The following is an 18850-nucleotide window of genomic DNA, read 5'->3' as shown; positions in this document are numbered from 1 at the left end:
AAGGGATTTCTGTGATGGAGAATCTGTATTTGCTTCTGACCAGGGAGTAGGGGTTGGGATGGCCTCTACCTGTCCACTTACCTATTCGTGAATTCTCCAAGCCACCCTTCCACGCATTTACCACCTATGCACTCACCTGGCCATCCATCCTCCCACCTAAGCACTGTATACCCACCCACCGGCCACCACCCACAAACTCACCCACCCAATTCATGTTCTCATGGTTCATCACCCTTTAATCAGGCTTCACCCACACATCCATCCACCCACACATCCATCCACCCACCCAAACACCTACCAACTCCCACCATTCATCCATCCACTCATCCACCCATCCATCCATTTATCCATCCCTTCATCCGTCCACCCAACCACCCATCCATCCATCTGCCTAAGCATCCATCCATCCATCTGCCCACCCAATCACCCACCCATCCACCCCCCCACCCATCCACTCATCCACTCATCCATCCACTTATCCATCCCTCCATCCATCCACCCAACCACCAATCCATTCATCCACCCACCCACCAGTCCATCCATTCATCCACCCATCCATCCATCCATCCATCCATCCATCCATCCATCCACTTATCCATCCCTCCATCCATTTGCCCAGTCACCCACCCATTCATCCATCCACCCAATCATCAATCCACCCATCCATCCATACATCTACCCATCCATCCACCAAATCGCCAATCCATCTATTCGCCCCCCATCCATCCACCCACCCATCCATTCATTTACCCCTCCACGAGTACCCATTCACTCCCTACCTACCCTTTTTTCTTCTGTCTCTGACTGGAGGATTCAATCACACCCAAAGCAGGGGGTAATAAGACACCCAACAGAGGAGTTCACAGGCTGCTTGGGAGAAGACAATCCGTGGGCTTGGGGGAGGGAGAAACGCCTGCTAAATTTAGGGAGCTGCTTGCTGGAAGAGGTGATGGTAAATAAGAAGGGCCTGATGGCCGGGTGGGATGTTGAGCACCCGCCTTGGAGGAAGCTAGGCAGGGCACAGGCCGGCAAGTGGGAAGTGCGTGGGTGAACGAATGCATGTGTGTGTCAGGGTACCTGGGTAGCTCCGCAGCCTGGCTGGGACCCAGCACGGCTTCTTTCTCCCACATACAAGGGCTCAGGGGCCTGGGGCCATAACGGGATCCTCCATCCTGGGCCTCTCCCACCTCCTTCCTCCCCTACCTCCTGCAGCTCCAGTGCCCCGAGCTCCCGGCCACAGTGCCCACTGCCGGCTCCGGTTACCCACTCCCAGCTGGGCCACGAGCAGCTCCAGCCGCTCCACTCTGACACCTGATCGGCTCTGAGCGGGGGGGCCGCCCCAGGGGGCCGGGGATGAGCCGAGGGAGGAGACAGGCTGGCAGCGGACTGCCTGTTGGCCAACTGGCTCTGGCGGGAAGACACCCACGATCTTCCCTATCATCACTGGACTGATTTCAGTTTCTGGAAGGAGCCATGCTCTTCCTCTCTTCTCAGCCTTTGCACTTTCTCTTCCCCCCACCAGGAACATTCTTTCTGTACTTCATGTCACCCCCAACCAGCTCTACCTGACTCATGCACTCTTTATTTATTTATTTATTTGTTTTGAGACGGAGTTTCGTGCTTGTTGCCCAGGCTGGAGTGCGATGGCATGATCTCCGGCTCACTGCAACCTCCGCCTCCTGGGTTCAAGCAATTCTCCTGCCTCAGCCTCCTCAGCAGCTGGGATTACAGGCCACCACACCCAGCTAATTTTGTATTTTTAGTAGAGACGAGTTTTCTCCGTGTTGGTCAGAGTGGTCTCGAACTCCCAATCTCAGGTGATCCGCCTGCCTCAGCCTCCCAAAGTGCTGGGATTACGGGCGTCAGCCACCGCGCCTGGCTCATGTACTCTTTAGATCTTTGCTGCAACATCCTCTCCTCCAGGAAGCCCTCCCGGATGCCCCAAGCCTAGGTCAGGTGCCTCCTGTGAGCCCCCTCACTGCCCTGTGCCCTCTGCGTCACCCATTGCACCCCAACCACACCATGTCACCATTACCTGGTCACATGTTTGTGTCCACCCCCAGCCACCAGGACATAGATGGTACCACCTTTGTTCTCCAGTGTGCCCAATACAAAGTAGGTACTCAACACATGATTCTTAAATGAGTCCTCCAGGCCACCAGCCCCATTGACCTTGAGCAGGACCTGTCCTGCAGAATGGAGAACCTCCAGTTGGATGATACTCAGATAACTTGGCCGGACGCAGTGGCTCACGTCTGTAATCCCAGCACTTTGGGAGGCCGAGGCCGGCAGATCACCTGATGTCAGGAGTTCGGGACCAGCCCGACCAACATGGAGAAACCCCGTCTCTACTAAAAAATACAAAAATTTGCTGGGTGTGGTAGTGGGCGCCTGTAATCCCAGCTACTAGGGAGGCTGAGGCAGGAGAATCGCTTGAACCCAAGAGGCGGAGGTTGCAGTGAACCGAGATTGCGCCACTGCACTCCGGCCTGGGCAACAGAGCGAGGCTCCGTCACACACACACACACACACACACACACACACACACACACACACACACAAGAGATATTCAGATAACTCTGAGTGGCATTCAAAACCCTTGGACTGGGGTCTCTGCTGTCCAGCTCTGTCCCTATGGAATTTACTAACCCGTAAAAGGGGTTGTGGGGCCATGGATAGCCTGTGTCCCTCATTTTAGAGGTGACTGGAGAACTCTCACGTAGGCGGCCGCCCCAATTTCCCGCCCAGGTCATCGGGCAGCCCCTTCCCAAGCCCCGCAAACACCCGCACGCAAAGAGGCAGGCTTCCTTCTGACAGCAGATAACATGTCGCCTGCGGCGTCAGCACAAGGCGCATGCGCCTTGCCGTGGGAGGCCGGGTGCGCCTGACGGGAACGCGGTTCCTCCTTCTTCCCCGCCCCGCCCCGCCCCGCTTCCGGCGGAAGCGGCCTCAACAAGGGAAACTTTATTGTTCCCGTTGGGGAGTCGAGGATGTCGGTGAATTACGCGGCGGGGCTGTCGCCGTACGCGGACAAGGGCAAGTGCGGCCTCCCCGAGGTGAGCGCGTCCGAGGGTCCCGAGCATCGCGCCCCAGGGCCGCGGGCTGGGAGCGGCCGGACGGCAGGGGGGCATTGTGGGAATATCAGGAGGCACTGAAGCTAGACAATGGGAGGGACTTCCCAGTGAGGAAGGGGCGGGAAGTGACGCCCCTGCGCGCCCGGGGACGCGAACACGCCCAACTCTGTGGCCACCCTGTCGGGGCTGATCGGGGAGAGAGGGGATGTAGTTCCAGGAGGAGGGGACGACAAGCGCAAAGGCAGGGAGGTGGGAATAAACACACCTGGAGAACGATTAGGCCTGGGAGGTTTCCAGAGCCGGGCCCGGACGGGGCTCAAATGCCAGGCTGGGGAGTTGGCATTTTATCCTGAGGGTGATGGGGAAGGGTTTTGCCCTGGCGAGGGGCCTGGACAGAATGTGCCAGAAAGATCCCTCCAGCCACTCAGAGGGGAAGTGGAGGGATTGGCTGCCCCCTCCGCGCACTGTGGGACTTTGGGGAAGTCACTTCCCTTCTGGGTCTCCAACTCCAAACTTTCTGCAAACGAGGTGAAGATGGCCCCATTCCATAAGGCTGGCCCATGCATTCTGACTCATGCATTTAAGGAGCGCCCATGGTGTGCGCCCGTCCAGAAGCCCCACTCTTCACTCTGCTCTGGGTCACTTTATTTTATTACGATTATTATTATTTTTGAGACGAGTTTCTCTGTCGCCCAGGCTGGAGTGTAGTGGCGCGATCTTGGCTCACTGCAACCTCCGCCTCCTGGGTTCAAGCGATTCTCCTGCCTCAGCCTCCCGAGTAGAGTAGATGAGATTACAGGTGCCCGCCACCACGCCTGGCTAATTTTTGTATTTTTAGTAGAGGCGGGGTTTCACCATGTTGGCCAGTCTGGTCTCGAACTCTTGACCTTAAGTGATCCACCCACCTTGGCTTCCCAAAGTGCTGGGATTATAGGCGTGATCCACCACACCCGGCCTGTTAGTCACTTTATTCCACCAACATTTACGGAGCACTTACTGTGGGTCAGGCACTTTCTAGGTACTAAGGCCACAGCCAGGAGCAACACAGATTAAAAGCCCCTCTTTCTAGAAAGGGAGACTGACTAGGGGTTGCATGGAAACCAGGTGGCCAAGGGAGGCATCACTGTCACTAAAGTGACATCTGAGCCACAAGTTACAGGAGGTGAGGGAGGGAGCCATGTAGGTGTCTGGGGGAAGGGCATTAAAGGGTGTGGCCCTGAGGCGGGACTGTGCCTGGTGTGTTGGAGGAACAGGGAGGAGACCTGTGTGGCTGGAGTAGAGTGAGGCGGGGAGAGGGAGGAGAAGAGGGCAGGGAGGGGGCAGGGGAGGTAGTGCAGGGCCTGGTGGGCTAGGGCTTTGACAAGGCAGATGGGAGCCATGGAAGGTTGTAGGCAGAGGAGGGGCATGAGGACAAGCTGCCTTTTCCAATCCATTTTCCTCCCTTAGGCAAGACAGGGACAGCTCAGTCTGTGGCTTGTGTATGGCCTTGCCACTTGGGGGAACTGTTTTGACCCCTCCATCTGCTCTCTCCCCCCACAGATCTTCGACCCTCCGGAGGAGCTGGAGCGGAAGGTGTGGGAACTGGCGAGGCTGGTCTGGCAGTCTTCCAATGTGGTGTTCCACACGGGTGCCGGCATCAGCACTGCCTCTGGCATCCCTGACTTCAGGTGTGTGAGTGTGCAGGGGAAGTCGAGGCAAGGCCCACCAGGCTGCCAGGGGCTTCCCTGCGAGCCACACACATCTGGGAATTAGAACCCATCCATCTGCTTTCCTCCTGGATGTATCCTGGGTACTCCCTTTAAGATGTGTCCCTTGGCTGGGCATGGTGGATCACAAGGTCAGGAATTCCAGACCAGCCTGGCCAATATGGTGAATCCCCGTCTCTACTAAAAATACAAAAAGTAGCCAGTTGTGGTGGCACACATCTGTAGTCCCAGCTACTTGGGAGGCTGAGGCAGGAGAATCGCTTGAACCTGGGAGGTGGAGGCAGTGAGCCGAGATCGCACCACTGCACTCCAGCCTGGGCGACAGAGTGAGGCTCCGTCTAAAATCAAACAAAAAAAACAAAACAAAAAATGTGTCCCTTGTCACAGCCAGCATTCCACTCACCCCATTGGCCAGAACACAGTCACCTGATCACACCTGGCTGCAAGGGATGCTGGGAAATATAGTCTTTCATATTTGCAAGTGTAGCCAGGTGTGGTGGCAGGCAGCTGTAATCCCGGCTACTTGGGAGGCCGAGGTGGGAGAATCACTTGAACCCGGGAGGCAGAGGTTGCAGTTAGCCAAGATCGTGCCATTGTACTCCAGCCTGGGCAACAGAGCCAGACTCCATCTCAAAAAAACAAAAAAGCTAAGGCGTGAATTTCTCCTCCTTCTCCTCTTCCGTAACCTGCTGTGGCTCCCCATTGCCAAGCAGTGTAGAGTTCTGAATACCTTGTGCTGGAAGCTGAAGCCCTTCCTGCCCCAGCCCTGAATCACCTCTCCAGCTTCAGCCCCTCCTGCTCCTGCTGCAGCCCCCAAAACACTTGCATTTTCTCCTAAACTCATGGGCTCTTCCCAGCACCCAGGCCTTCATTTACCCCTTCTGTCTGATCTTCCCTCTCACCCTTCAAGAAACTGCTTAGCCTCCTCCAGGAAGCCCTTCCACGTGCCCCAGGGCCCCCACCTCCACTGGGCTTCCCCAGGCCCAGGTACCTCTTCTGGTCCAGGCTTGACTCTTGGGGCCAGAGGATCTGTGTCCACCTGTCTCCCCCAAGATCAAGGGCTTCTGGAGGGCAGGGCTTGGGTCCATGTGATCATTGTCCGGGCTCATTGCAGCAGCAGTGTTGGTTGAATAGAATGTCATTTTTGCCTTCGTGTGAATTCATCTCTCTCTCTCTGCCTCTCCCTCTCTCTGTCTCTCTCCAATTCTGTCTCTGACTTGCTTTCTTTGTCTTTAACTCTTTATCTCTCTGTCTGTGTCTTGTTCTATCCCCCTCTCCCTGTTCTTCCAACTCACCCTCTATTTCTGTTTCTGATTCCCTCTCTCTGTCTCCCTGTCTCTCTCTGTCTCCTGATTTTCTCTCTCTCCAACTTTCTCTCTATACCTCTCTGATTCTCCCTCTGTCTCTTTTTCTGTTCCCCTTTCCCCGTCCATCTCTCCCGGCCTGCCACCTTCAGGGGTCCCCACGGAGTCTGGACCATGGAGGAGCGAGGTCTGGCCCCCAAGTTCGACACCACCTTTGAGAGCGCGCGGCCCACCCAGACCCACATGGCGCTGGTGCAGCTGGAGCGCGTGGGCCTCCTCCGCTTCCTGGTCAGCCAGAACGTGGACGGGCTCCATGTGCGCTCAGGCTTCCCCAGGTAACACCCTGGCCCCGCCCCCAAGAAAGCCCTTGGGGCCCCACAAACTGTGTTTGCGTTTTTAGGGGGAGAGTCCCCTTTTCCTGGTTCTATAAGATTCTAGCCCTGAGTTCTCTGGATCTTTCTTGGCCCAGTGTGTGGAAATTTCTGAGTCCCATGGCTCAGAGCCGTCCCCGCCGGGGCCAGAGGCAGAATTTCCCTCGGGATGGGGCTAAGGGGAGGAGAGCTGTCAGGGTCTAGAAGTTGCAGCTTTTGTTGTTGTTGTTGTGGTGGTGGTGGTGGTTGTTGTTTTTGAGACCGAGTTTCGCTCTTGTTGCCCAGGCTGGAGTGCAATGGTGTGATCTCGGCTCAGCCTCCCGGGTTCAAGCGATTCTCCTGCCTCAGCCTCCCGAGTAGCTGGGATTACAGGCATGCGTCATCACGCCCAGCTAATTTTGTATTTTTAGTAGAGACGGGGTTTCTCCATGTTGGCCAGGCTGGTCTTGAACTCCTGACCTCAGGTGATCTGCCCGCCTCAGCCTCCCAAAGTGCTGGGATTACAGATGCGAGCCACCATGCCTGGCCTGTTGTGTTTTTAATATCCATCTTTATTAATCTGACACTAAACGTGTCTGACACTGAAGTGAACCTGTGCTCTGCGGCAGGCTGATTTCCTAATAGAAGTGTGGCCCTCCCCTGCCCCTCTTTGCCAGGTCTCGCCCCTGGGGCAACCAATGACAGCCAGGTCAGTTGTTGAGATGAGGAGCTCAGCAGCCAGGGGTGAGGGGTGAGGGGTGAGGAAGAGATTTTTCTCTGCTTATAAAAGCAAAGGAGGGGCTGGGCATGGTGGCTCACATCTGTAATCCCAGCACTTTGGGAGGCCGAGGCGGGCAGATCACGAGGTCAAGAGTTCGAGACCAGCCTGGCCGACATGGTGAAACCTCATCTCTACTAAGAATACAAAAATTAGCTGGGTGTGGTGGCGCATGCTGTAATCCCAGCTACTCGGGAGGCTGAGTCAGGAGAATCGCTTGAACCCGGGAGGCAGAGGTTGCAGTGAGCCGAGATGGCGCCACTGCACTCCCCAGCTTGGGCGACAGAGCAAGACTCTGTCTCGGGAAAAAAAAAAAAAAAAAAAAAGCAAAGGAGGGCCAGGTGTGGTGACTTATGCCTGGAATCTCAGCACTATGGGAGGCCAAGGCGGGCAGATCATGAGGTCAGGATATCGAGACCATCCTGGCCACATGGTGAAACCCCGCCTCTACTAAAAATAGAAAAATTAGGCTGGGCAGGGTGGCTCACGCCTGTAATCCCAGCACTTTGGGAAGCCGAGGCGGGCGGATCACAAGGTCAGGAGATTGAGACCATCCTGGCTAACACGGTGAAACCCCGTCTCTACTAAAAATACAAAAAGTTAGCTGGGCGTGGTAGCACACGCCTGTAGTCCCAGCTGCTCAGGAGGCTGAGGCAGGAGAATCACTTGAACCCCGGAGGCGGAGGTTGCAGTGAGCCGAGATTGTGCCACTGAGGTTTCGGTGAGCTGAGATTGCACCATTGCACTCCAACCTGGGCAAGAAGAGCAAAACTCTGTCTCAAAATCAATAAATAACTAAAACAAAGCTGGGATTGGATCTCATGCTTCAGGGCCACTCATTGTCTCGGTTTCTTCCATGATAAACTGGGAATTCAAATTCCTGTGCTTCTGACCCGGTGACATCAAGAGGTTCCCACATGCTCTCGGAGGGGGACGGGCATTTTGTGAGCAGAAAGGGCTTCCCATTATCTCAGGTGGGTTCAGCCTCAGGGGTTAATGATTCCTTGGGCTCAGAGACATTGGGCCACTTGCCCAGAGATGCACAGCAGATGAATGGTGGAGCCAGGAGCTAGAAGAGCCAGAAAGAAGGAGTTGATCAATGTTTTGGGAGAGGAGTCCGGGAAGCCTTCCTGGAGGAGAGGGGCTTAGCACCAGCCCCAAAGCCTGGGCATCCAGGGAGCCCTTCCCACCATCAAGCCTCTTTCTTCTCCTCCCACAGGGACAAACTGGCAGAGCTTCACGGGAACATGTTCGTGGAAGAATGTGCCAAGTGTAAGACGTGAGTGCCACCTGGGTGCAGGGGCGGGGGCTCTGCCAGGCTGCCCCCATGCAGGTGCACGGTGTGAGCCATGCAGCTGCCATCCCTCCCTCAGGGCGGGCTCTGCCAGAGGGGGTTGGGGGTCGAATCTGTTGTCCCAGAGACCCAGAGGGTGTGGGGAGACTGGGGTGTGGCCCTCCTGGGGGGATCTGAGGGTCAAGCCTCCCTCCTGGGGGGATCTGAGGGGCATGTCTCCCTCCTGGAGGGATATGAGGAGTATGTCTCCCTTCTGGAGGGATTTGGGTGGGCCATGTCTCCCTCCTGGGTGGGGGTACATCCGTGTCCTGGCACTGCTGTAGCAACCTGCCGCAGATGAGCAGCTTAGAACAATAGAAATTTGTGATCTCACAGTTCTGGGGACCAGAAGTCCAAAATCCAGGTGTCTGCAGGGCCATGCCCCTCTGCAACCTGTAGGGGAGGGTTTTTCCTGCCTTTTCCTGGCTGCTGCTGGCAGCCAGCCACCCTTGGTGGTCCTGGGCCTACAGCCACAAGGGCCTTCTTATCTCTGTGTTTCTCCTTTTTTTTGAGACAGAGTCTCGCTCTGTCGCCCAGGCTGGAGTGCAGTGGGGCAATCTCAGCTCACTGCAACCTCCGCCTCCCGGGTTCAGGCAATTCTTCTGTCTCAGCCTCCCGAGTTGCTGGGACTACAGGCGCCCGCCACCACACCCGGCTAATTTTTGTATTTTTAGTAGAGACGGGGTTTCACCATATTGGCCAGGCTGGTGTCGAACTCCTGACCTCGTGATCGCCGGCCTCAGCCTCCCAAAGTGCTGGGATGACAGGCGTGAGCCACCGCGCCGGGCACAGTATAACGATTAAAGTCAGGAAAAGTAAAGTGGACATCACCTTCTCTAATCCCGAATCCAGACTCGGCCTGTCGCCCACATGCTCCAATTGTTCCTGTTTCTCCTGGTCCAGGATCCCATGCAGGGTCTCGTCTCTTGAGCCCCTTCGTCTGCGACAGTTTCCTGCTTTGTTTTCTGTGCTCCGGGCACTGAGCAGCATCCCAGCCTGTTATTCGTGGAAGGCTCCTCGTTCCGTGTCGCTGGGTGCTAGTTCTGGTCACCTGTCCACCCCCCACCTCCCTGGGAGAACGTCGCCTTAGAAACAGTTCGAGAGTCACCCATGGGGGCTGACCTTGCCCCATCCTCCCCCTTCCTCCCTGACACAGGCAATACGTCCGGGACACAGTCGTGGGCACCATGGGCCTGAAGGCCACGGGCCGGCTCTGCACCGTGGCTAAGGCAAGGGGGCTGCGGGCCTGCAGGTGAGCCACCCCCACCCATGTCCTGGGCTCCAGGGGAGACTGTGAGGCCCCTGCGGACTCTCCTCAGCTTCCTCATTGCAGGGGAGAGCTGAGGGACACCATCCTAGACTGGGAGGACTCCCTGCCCGACCGGGAACTGGCACTCGCCGATGAGGCCAGCAGGTCTGACCCCCCCACCCAGGGAGTCCATGGTGAGGCGGGGCGGGATGATGGCAGAAACACAGCCAGCTCCAGCATGGGATAGGGCTCCGGCTCAGAGGCAGTCAGGGGAGGCTTCCTGGAGGAGGTGGGCCAGGCCAGGGGCTGCACACACACACACACACACACACACTCACTCACACTCGTCACCTCATGGCTCTGGGTGGGTGCTGCACAAGGAAACCAAGGCTTTGGCCAGGTGTCTCCTCTATCCAGTGCTGCCCAGCCGGGAGGTGACTGAGCCAGGGTCCCATCCTAGGCGTCCAAGCTCTTACCACACTGTGATACTCCCCAGAAGTGTCTAGGGGCCCGCCCAGATCATTGACCCTGCTAACGGACAGCAGAGGAGGGCGGGGTGGGATCCCCAAGGCTGACTTGGGAGTGGGGCTGGCCTTGACTGCCCCGGTGAGCACAGATGGCCTAGGTGTGAACCGGCCCCCAGGGCTGGCTCTGGATGTTGGCAGGAGCAGGGCATCACGCTCAGCCCACGCTCCCCGGCCCCAGGAACGCCGACCTGTCCATCACGCTGGGCACGTCGCTGCAGATCCGACCCAGCGGGAACCTGCCGCTGGCTACCAAGCGCCGGGGAGGCCGCCTGGTCATCGTCAACCTGCAGCGCACCAAGCACGTAGGTGTCTGAACCCCCGCCCTGCCCAGGGCCACCACTCACCCTCTGCGCCCCACGCCTGACCCATCCCGCCCCCTGGCAGGACCGCCATGCTGACCTCCGCATCCATGGCTACGTTGACGAGGTCATGACCCGGCTCATGAAGCACCTGGGGCTGGAGATCCCCGCCTGGGACGGCCCCCGTGTGCTGGAGAGGGCGCTGCCACCCCTGCCCCGCCCACCCACCCCCAAGCTGGAGCCCAAGGAGGAATCATCCACGCGGATCAACGGCTCTATCCCCGCCGGCCCCAAGCAGGAGCCCTGCGCCCAGCACAACGGCTCAGAACCCGCCAGCCCCAAACGGGAGCGGCCCACCAGCCCTGCCCCCGACAGACCCCCCAAAAGGGTGAAGGCCGAGGCAGTCCCCAGCTGACCAGGGTGCTTGGGGAGGGCGGGGTTTTTTGTAGAAACTGTGGATTCTTTTTCTCTTGTGGTCTCACTTTGTTACTTGTTTCTGTCCCCGGGAGCCTCAGGGCTCTGAGAGCTGTGCTCCAGGCCAGGGGTTGCACCTACCCTCCGTGGTCCCTCCTGGGCTCCAGGGGCCTCTGGTGCGGTTCCGGGAAGAAGCCACACCCCAGAGCTGACAGCTGAGCCCCTGCCACACCCCAGCCTCTGACTTGCTGTGTTGTCCAGAGGTGAGGCTGGGCCCTCCCGGTCTCCAGCTTAAACAGGAGTGAACTCCCTCTGTCCCCAGGGCCTCCCCTCTGGGCCCCCCACACCCCACCCTACCCCTCCTCCATGGGCCCTGCAGAAGAGGAGACCCACCTTGAAGTGGGGGAGCAGTAGAGGCTTGCACTGCCTTTGGGGCTGGAGGGAGACGTGGGTCCACCAGGCTTCTGGGAAAGTCCTTAATGCAATAAAAACAATTTCCTTCTTGCATCTCAGTGTGTTTATTTTATTTTATTGAGCCAGAGTCTCACTCTGTCACCAAGGCTGGAATGCAGTGGCGTGATCTCAGCTCACTGCAGCCTCAGCCTCCTAGGTTCAAGTGATTCTCCTGCCTCAGCCTCCCGAGTAGCTGGGATTATAGGTGTGTGCCACCACACCCAGCTAATTGTTTGCATTTTTCGTAGAGACAGGGGTCTCACTATGTGACCCAGGCTGGTCTCAAACTCCTGGGCTTAAGCAGTCAGGCCACCTCGGCCTCCCAAAGTGCTGGACTTATGGGCATGAGCCACTGTGCCCAGTGAGTGTTTAAATTCCCAATTTGTGGCAGGTACTCGCCCCCCTGGGTCAGGAGGTCGTGGTCCCCTCCTCCCTGGACCACCTGGCTGGGCTCCGTTGCAATCCCGGCCCCTCAAGCCTGGGGGCCGAGGAACAAGGGCTCGCCTCTCCCCTGACCCCACCTCTGGAGGGATCAGGCCAGTTTTCTGATGATGAAGCCAATAAGGCAGCTGGCATTTTCTGAGCACTCAGTTTATAGTTATACACTTATGCACATGCTTTTTATTGTTGTTTAACATTTGCCCCCAGGCTATGAGCCCCCACCTGTGCTTTGGGCGCGATTTTGCGTTGGCACCCGGGCAGGTGCGCACAGCCCGCAGTGGGGGCGACCCCACAGAAGAGCGCAGGAGCAGCCGGGTTCCACCCTCCCCAGCTGTGACCTTGGGCAGTCCCTCCACTTCCGACGCCTCGGTGTCCTCACCCGCAAAACGAGCAGGGTGGGCCGCCCAAAAACCCGGAGGGGACACCTTGGAAGCGCCACGCCTGCCTCTCCGCACTCCGCCCGCCGCCGCTCTCCAAGGTGCTGAAGTCGTGCCCGGCGCCTCTCCTTCCGCGGCTCCAGCGCGGGCATCTGGCGGGGGTGTGGAGGCCACACCTCACTCTCCCATCCCAGGCTGGCCCAGCCCCTCCTTGGGGGGAGTCGAGGAGCCCCAGACTCCGCCTCCACACCAAAACAAGGTTCTGTCAAAATACTTTATTTCGGATTAGGCAGTCTTAGAAAAGGGGGGTGATTGTGGGCCGTGGCTGCTCCAAAGACCAGGGCGCACCCGGGGCTCCGGGACCAGGCTCCCTGCAGTCTCTGCGGCTTCCTCCTCCCAGTGTGCGAGGGAGGCCTGGAGGGGTCCCTGGGCGGGGAGTTGCTGGGCATCTGTTGTGTGCGTGCGTCTGTCTGTCCGGGTCTGTTTCAGGCTATGTCTGCCTGTCTCTCTGTCTGGGTCTGTTTCAGGCTGCATCAGTCTGTCTGTCTGGGTCTGTTTCAGGGCATGTCTGTCGGTCTGTCTGGGTCTGTTTCAGGGCGTGTCTGTCTGGGTCGGCTTCAGGCTGTGTCGGTCTGTCTGTCTGGGTCTGTTTCAGGCTGTCTGTCTGGGTCTGTTTCAGGCTGTGTCTGTCTGTCTGTCTGTCTGGGTCTGTTTCAGGCTGTGTCTGTCTGTCCGGGTGTTTCAGGCCGTATGTGTGTCTGCTCTTTGCTTCTGCTCCTGGCTCTGTGTGTATTTCCTGGGTCCTGTGGCCCTCTCTTTGCCATGTGTCTGAGTGTCGGTTCCTGCGTGGGCCTCAGTCAGGCCCTGGGTGTGTGGCTATGAGCTGTGCCTCCCCCATTCTGGCGTCTCTGCTGGGGTCTTGGCCTCACGTCCCATCCCCAGCTCGGTCGCTGTCGAGCGCAGCATCCCCAAGGCACTCCTGGGCAGAGGGGCCTGGGGGCATAGTCCTGGTGGGGCTCACAGCTCATCTCCCGCCGCCTCCAGCCCTGCACGTCCTGAGCCAGTGCTCGGCCCAGGCGCCACCCAGTCCAGCAGGGCGACCTGGCCCAGCCCCTCTGTTGCATTCCTCAGGACCAGGGTGGCGTTGTCCAGCTCCTCCGTCGAATTGGTCAGGTTCACAGTGTCCCGGAAGCCCCAGTCTGCCCCGGGGCTTCCTGGAGACTGTTCTCGGGTTGTATCAGCCTCGGGTCGGGGTCCTGGGGCCTCGGAGCCTGGCACAGCATCAGGGGCCACGCGGGAGGCAGCATCGTTGTGCAAAGTTCTGGAGAACACTGATTGGGGAAGGGGGGCATCACAGGGGACAAGGTGGAGGTGGGGTCCTATGCTCCCTTCCCTGGCCTCCAGCCTCAGGGAACAGGGGCACAGGGGTCTTCTCCCCCTCCCCCAGAGGCCCAGGACAGGGACTTGGGGAGACCAGCCAAGGGTTTCAAAAGCGGGGATCCCCTACCTCGCACAGGTGCAAAGTCCCCAGAGCTCTCGGCTTTGTTGGGGCCAAAAGGGCTGATGGAGGGGAGGATGATGAGGGCAAAGGACAGCAACAGGACCTGGTGGAGACAGCAGGAGGGTCACCCCCTCCCTCCCCTCCCCTGCAAGCACCTCCATCCCACAGGCAGGGAAACTGAGGCCCCAAAGACCAGACTGGATCATACTTGAGCTGGGGCACTAGGAGAGGTTGGACTCATTGTGACATCCCTATGGGCCCCTCTGCGGAAGCCTAGGTCCCCGGCTTTCCCGGGGGCACCAGGACTCACCGCGACACAGGTGCCGGTCTGGGCTGACTTGCTGGTGGACTGCACCACAATGGCCTGGAGTTTCTTCAGCTGCTCCAAGAGGGACCTTAGAGAGACAGGCAGGCCTCCGCTGAGCCCTAAAGGGCCTTGGTCCTGCTTCTCGTCCATTTCCGGGGTCCCCCAGCCCCACTAAAGTCCAAATTCCATCCATTCTTTAAGGGCCTCCGGCTCTTTATTATTTATTTATTTATTTATTTACTTATTTTGAGACAGAGTCTTGCTCCATCGCCCAGGCTGGAGTGCAGTGGCGCGATCACGGCTCACTGCAAGCTCCGCCTCCTGGGTTCACGCCATTCTCCTACTTCAGCCTCCCGAGTAGCTGGGACTACAGGCGCCCGCCACCACACCGAGCTAATTTTTTTGTATTTTTAGTAGAGACAGGGTTTCACCGTGTTAGCCAGGATGGTCTCGATCTCCTGACCTTGTGATCCGCCCGCCTCAGCCTCCCAAAGTGCTGGGATTACAGGCGTGAGCCACCGCACCAGGACTTATTTATTTATTTTTGAGACAGAGCCTTGCTCTGTCGCCCAGGCTGGAGTGCAGTGGTGCGATCTCGGCTCACGGCAACCTCCACCTCTAGAGTTCAAGCAATTCTCCTGCCTCAGCCCCTCAAGTAGCTGGGACTACAGGTGCCCGCCACCACGCCTGGCTAATTTTTTTGTATTTTTAGTAGAGACGGGGTTTCACCATGTTGGCCAGGCTAGATTTGAACTCCTGACCTCAGGTGATCCACCCGCCTCGGCCTCCCAAAGTACTGGGATTACAGCTGTGAGCCACTGCGCGCGGCCCATAGGTGAAACTCTTATTCCCTATGTCATTCTGCCATCACATGGGCTCTCTGCCCTTCCTGCAAAGGGACTCTGGGGCTGCTTCCCCTGTCCTCTGCCCCAGCTGGACCCAGACTCACAGGTTTTGCTTCTCGAGATGCAAGACTTTCCTCTGTAGCTCCTGATTCTGAGCAGTGCAAGCTGACATCCTGAAACGAGGAAGGCACATCGACATTCAGCGTATGCCAGTCACCAGCGGGCCCCACTGACATCCCCCCAGAGGCCTCACGTTACAAGCCAAGAGAACCCAAGGCCAGAGAGGGAAGTCATTCATCCAAAGTTACTTGGCAGGTCAGACAGGGCTGGGATTTGAACCCACATCTGCCTGGTTCCTAGGTCCCATTTCTGCATTTATATGGAGGGGGCTTCATTCAAAGCTGAGCCCCCTGGCCGGGCGCGGTAGTTCACACCTCTAATCCCAGGACTTTGGGAGGGCATGGTGGGCGGATCACCTGAGGTCAGGAGTTCGAGACCAGCCTGGCCAACATGGTGAAACCCCCACCTCTACTAAAAATGCAAAATTAGCCAGGTGTGATGCTGGGCGCCTGTAATCCCAGCTACTTGGGAAGCTGAGGCAGGAGAATCGATTGAACCCGGGAAGTGGAGGTTGCAGTGAGTCAAGATCGCACCATTGCACTCCAGTCTGGGCAACAAGAATGAAACTCAGTCTCAAAAAAAAAAAAAAAAAGCTGAGCCTCCTAGATTGAAACAGTGACATTTCCAGAAGATGAAATATCAGGACAACCAGGCATCCTGGGAGATTCAAGTTTCAACTCTCCCCCTCCCCATGACCTTGAGCCACTTCACTCTCTGATCTCAGTTTTTGTGTCTGTAAAATGGGATACAATTACTCAGGACTTAGGGTGGTGGGGAGAATGACCCCGGATAAAGATGATCAGGAACTTAGCAGATTGCATTTAAGAAAGGGGACAGACCAGGCACAGTGGCTCACACCTGTAATCTCAGCATTTTGGTAGGCTGAGGCGGCCAGATCACCTGAGTTCAGGAGTTTGAGATTAGCCTGGGCAACACAGTGAAACCCCATCTCTACCAAAAATACAAAAAAAAAGTAGCTGGGCGTGGTGGCGCGCACCTGTAATCCCAGCTATTGGAGAGGTTGAGGCAGGAGAATCGCTTGAACCCGGGAGGTGGAGGTTGCAGTGAGCCAAGATCGCACCACTGCACTCCAGCCTGGGTGACAGAAGGAGACCCTGCCACACACAAAGAAAGGAGGGAAGTGTCTATCTTCAGGCAGAGGGTCAGAATAGGATGGGTCACACTTTGTCCTTTCTCCGCACACCTTCTAGGGGGCAAAGGGTCCCCCAAACCCTTGTCCTACACCATCTCTAGGCATCTTTCCATCCCTGCAGTCAGTAAGAAGCATGATCTCTCCCAGATAGGAGAATCACCTCCAATGTTGTCAGAGCCTAAGCTGTGTGGCCTTAGCCACATCTCCTTCTCTCTGGGCCTCAGTTTCCTCCCTGAGTGTAGACTCTGGATCCAGCACTACCCACCGAGTCTCCAGGCCATCGATATATTCCTTCTTCTTCTTCCTGCTTTCTTGGGCCGACTGCTTGTTCCGGATTTTCCGGCGGATTTTTTTCAGCACTCGCTCCTCGTACTGCCAAGTGAAATGGGGAGGAGGGTTTCAGGCCAGAAAGTCCCCACTTGGAGTCCGGGGGCAGTAGCTCTCGCCTGTAATCCCAGCACTTTGGGAGGCCAAGGCAGGCGTATCACCTGAGGTCAGGAATTCGAGACCAGCCTGGCCAACATGGTGAAACCCCATCTCCGCTAAATACAGAAATTACAAAAATTACAATAATTACAAAATACAAAAATTAGCCAGGCGTGGTGGCGCATGCCTGTAATCCCAGCTACTCAGGAGGCTGAGGCAGGAGAATTGCTTGAACCGGGGAGGTGGAGGCTGCAGTGAGCCAAAATCATGCCACTGCACTCCAGCCTGGACGACACAGTGAGACTCCCATCTCAAAAAATAAAAAAATAGGCCAGGCGCGGTGGCTCATACCTGTAATCCCAGCACTTTGGGAAGCCAAGGCTGGTAGATCACCTGAGGTCAGGAGTTCAAGACCAGCCTGGCCAACTTGGTGAAACCCCGTCTCTACTAAAAATACAAAAATTAGCCAGGCGTGGTGGCGGGCGCCTGTAATCCCAGCTACTTGGGAGGCTGAGGCAGGAGAACGGCGTGATCCCGGGAGGCAGAGGTTGCAGTGAGCCGAGATCACGCCACTGCACTCCAGCCTGGGCAACAAGAGCGAAACTCCAACTCAATAAATAAATAAATAAATAAATAAATAAATAAATAAATAAATAAAATAAAATAAAATAAAATAATTAAAGTCTTCACTTTGGGGACAGTGGGACAGTCCCCACTGTCCTGACCCCACTTCCCCTAACCTGGACCCCACAACTTCACCTCATCTGCTTTCCATATGAGACATCCCGGAGCCAAGGACCCAGAGGCAGCTTCCTGATAACTTGAAGCCACCCTTTGCCCAAACCCTCGCAGAGTCTCTGGGAGGTGCCTGGGTTCTGAGGGTCTTTTCCCAGCTCCCACTACTGTAAAATGGGCAACTGCCCACCAGACTTTGGGCATGGGTACCACTCCGCCACCTTGTGGCCGTCTCTGGAAACAGCACCTTTCCCTGGAGACAGCGAGTGTTTTAAGACTAATTAATAATTTTTTTCTTCTTTCTTTCTTTTGTTTCTTTCTTTTCTTTCCTTTATTTTCCTTTCCCTCCCTCCCTCCCTCCTTTCCTTCCTTCTCTCTCTCTTTCTTTCCTGTTTCGCTCTTGTCACCCAGGCTGGAGTGCAGTGGTGAGATCTCAGCTCACTGCAACCTCCACCCCAGGGGTTCAAGTGATTCTCCCACCCCAGCTTCCAGAGTAGCTGGGATTACAGGTGTACACCACCATGCCTGGCTAATTTTTGTATTTTTAGTAGAGACGGGGTTTCACCATGTTGGCCAGGCTGGTCTCAAACTCCTGACCTCAGGTGATCCACCCACCTTTGCCTCCCAAAGAGCTAGGATTACAGGCGTGAGTCACCACACCCGGCCAATAAGTGTCTTCAAATGGGAATGTCAGGCTGGGCGCGGTGGCTCACAGTGCTGTAATCCCAGCACTTTGGGAGGCCAAGGCAAGAGGATCGCTTAAGTCCAGGAGTTTGAGACTAGCCTGGTCAACGTTTAGTAAAGACCCTGTCTCTACTAAAACAAAACAACAACCACAAAATCAGCTGGGTGTGGTGGTGCATGCCTGTAGTCCCAGCCACTTGGGAGGCTGAGGCAGGAGGATCCCTTGAGACCACGAGTTCAAGGATGCAGTTAGCTGCTAACTGCAGATTGCACCACTGCACTCCAGCCTGGGCAACAAAGTGAGATCCTATCTCAAAACAAACAACAACAACAACAGAAAGAGATGGGGCCGGGCATGATGGCTCACACCTGTAATCTTAACACTTTGGGAGGCCAAGGTCAGAGGATTGCTTGAGGCCAGGAGTTTGAGACCAGCCTGGACAACATAGCAGGACCCTGTCTCTACAGAAAAAAAAAAAAAAAATGCTGGGCGCAGTGGCTCACGCCTGTAATCCGAGCACTTTGGGAGGCTGAGTCGGGCAGATCACAAGGTCAAGAGATCGAGACCATCCTGGCCAATATGGTGAAACTCCGTCTCTACAAAAAAAAAGAAAATTAGCCGGGCATGGTGGCGGGTGCCTGTAATCCCAGCTACTTGGGAGGCTGAAGCAGGAGAATCACTTGAACCTGGGAAGCGGAGGTTGCAGTGAGCCGAGATCGCACCATCGCACTCCAGCCAGGGCAGCAAGAGCAAAACTCCGTCTCAGAAAAAAA

At 56.7% G+C, this 18850-nt stretch overlaps 3 protein-coding genes across 28 annotated transcripts in view; 1 reads left to right on the top strand and 2 right to left on the bottom strand.

Annotated features, from left to right (window-relative positions):
* ANKRD24 (ankyrin repeat domain 24) overlaps window positions 1-2812 on the bottom strand; it is a 41661-nt gene extending 38849 nt beyond the window's left edge. For 3 of the 6 annotated variants that reach the window (XM_055250402.2, XM_055250404.2, XM_063620691.1), the window contains exon 1: window positions 2650-2811. In XM_055250402.2, coding sequence (XP_055106377.1) covers window positions 2650-2673 — 24 coding nt within the window. In that variant the 5' untranslated portion in view covers window positions 2674-2811. Of the gene's footprint in view, window positions 1-783; window positions 868-1203; window positions 1301-2649 lie in introns of those variants that run through there. The other 3 variants (XM_063620690.1, XM_055250400.2, XM_055250406.2) reach the window with 2 other exon arrangements.
* A 121-nt stretch (window positions 2813-2933) lies between these two features.
* SIRT6 (sirtuin 6) lies at window positions 2934-11541 on the top strand. Of its 9 annotated transcripts, none has more exons than XM_055250480.2 (8): window positions 2934-3056; window positions 4614-4741; window positions 6237-6419; window positions 8432-8491; window positions 9702-9797; window positions 9879-9959; window positions 10540-10623; window positions 10706-11541. In XM_055250480.2, the coding sequence occupies exons 1-8, from the start codon at window positions 2991-2993 to the stop codon at window positions 10752-10754; spliced, it is 747 nt and encodes a 248-aa protein (XP_055106455.1). In that variant the 5' UTR covers window positions 2934-2990; the 3' UTR covers window positions 10755-11541. The 9 variants fall into 9 exon arrangements, with proteins under 9 accessions (XP_055106455.1, XP_055106449.1, XP_055106456.1 ...); XM_055250474.2 differs by having other exon boundaries at window positions 10500-10623; XM_063620828.1 differs by lacking the exon at window positions 2934-3056 and adding an exon at window positions 3208-3323 and having other exon boundaries at window positions 10500-10623.
* Window positions 11542-12560: 1019 nt separating this feature from the next.
* The window catches only part of CREB3L3 (cAMP responsive element binding protein 3 like 3), a 49070-nt gene continuing 42780 nt past the window's right edge, over window positions 12561-18850 (bottom strand). For 12 of the 13 annotated variants that reach the window (XM_063620771.1, XM_063620766.1, XM_063620767.1 and 9 more), the window contains 5 exons: window positions 16497-16603; window positions 15063-15131; window positions 14117-14201; window positions 13813-13909; window positions 12561-13636 (listed from right to left, as the gene is read on the bottom strand). In XM_063620771.1, the coding sequence (XP_063476841.1) occupies window positions 13323-13636; window positions 13813-13909; window positions 14117-14201; window positions 15063-15131; window positions 16497-16603 (672 nt within the window). In that variant the 3' untranslated portion in view covers window positions 12561-13322. The remainder of the gene's footprint in view (window positions 13637-13812; window positions 13910-14116; window positions 14202-15062; window positions 15132-16496; window positions 16604-18850) is intronic. The other variant, XM_063620770.1, reaches the window with a different exon arrangement.

This window comes from Symphalangus syndactylus, chromosome 17 (assembly GCF_028878055.3).
Source record: "Symphalangus syndactylus isolate Jambi chromosome 17, NHGRI_mSymSyn1-v2.1_pri, whole genome shotgun sequence".
NCBI lineage: Eukaryota > Metazoa > Chordata > Mammalia > Primates > Hylobatidae > Symphalangus > Symphalangus syndactylus.
This window is presented reverse-complemented; position numbering and strand designations above follow the sequence as displayed.

Bases quoted from the DNA above. Each gene is read 5' to 3' on its own strand.
- SIRT6 (XM_055250474.2), top strand. From the start codon at position 2,991: ATGTCGGTGAATTACGCGGCGGGGCTGTCGCCGTACGCGGACAAGGGC. The intron at 9,798-9,878 runs GTGAGCCACCCC...TCCTCATTGCAG, and splicing joins AGGGGGCTGCGGGCCTGCAG to GGGAGAGCTGAGGGACACCA. The intron at 9,960-10,499 runs GTCTGACCCCCC...CCCCGGCCCCAG, and splicing joins CTCGCCGATGAGGCCAGCAG to GAACGCCGACCTGTCCATCA.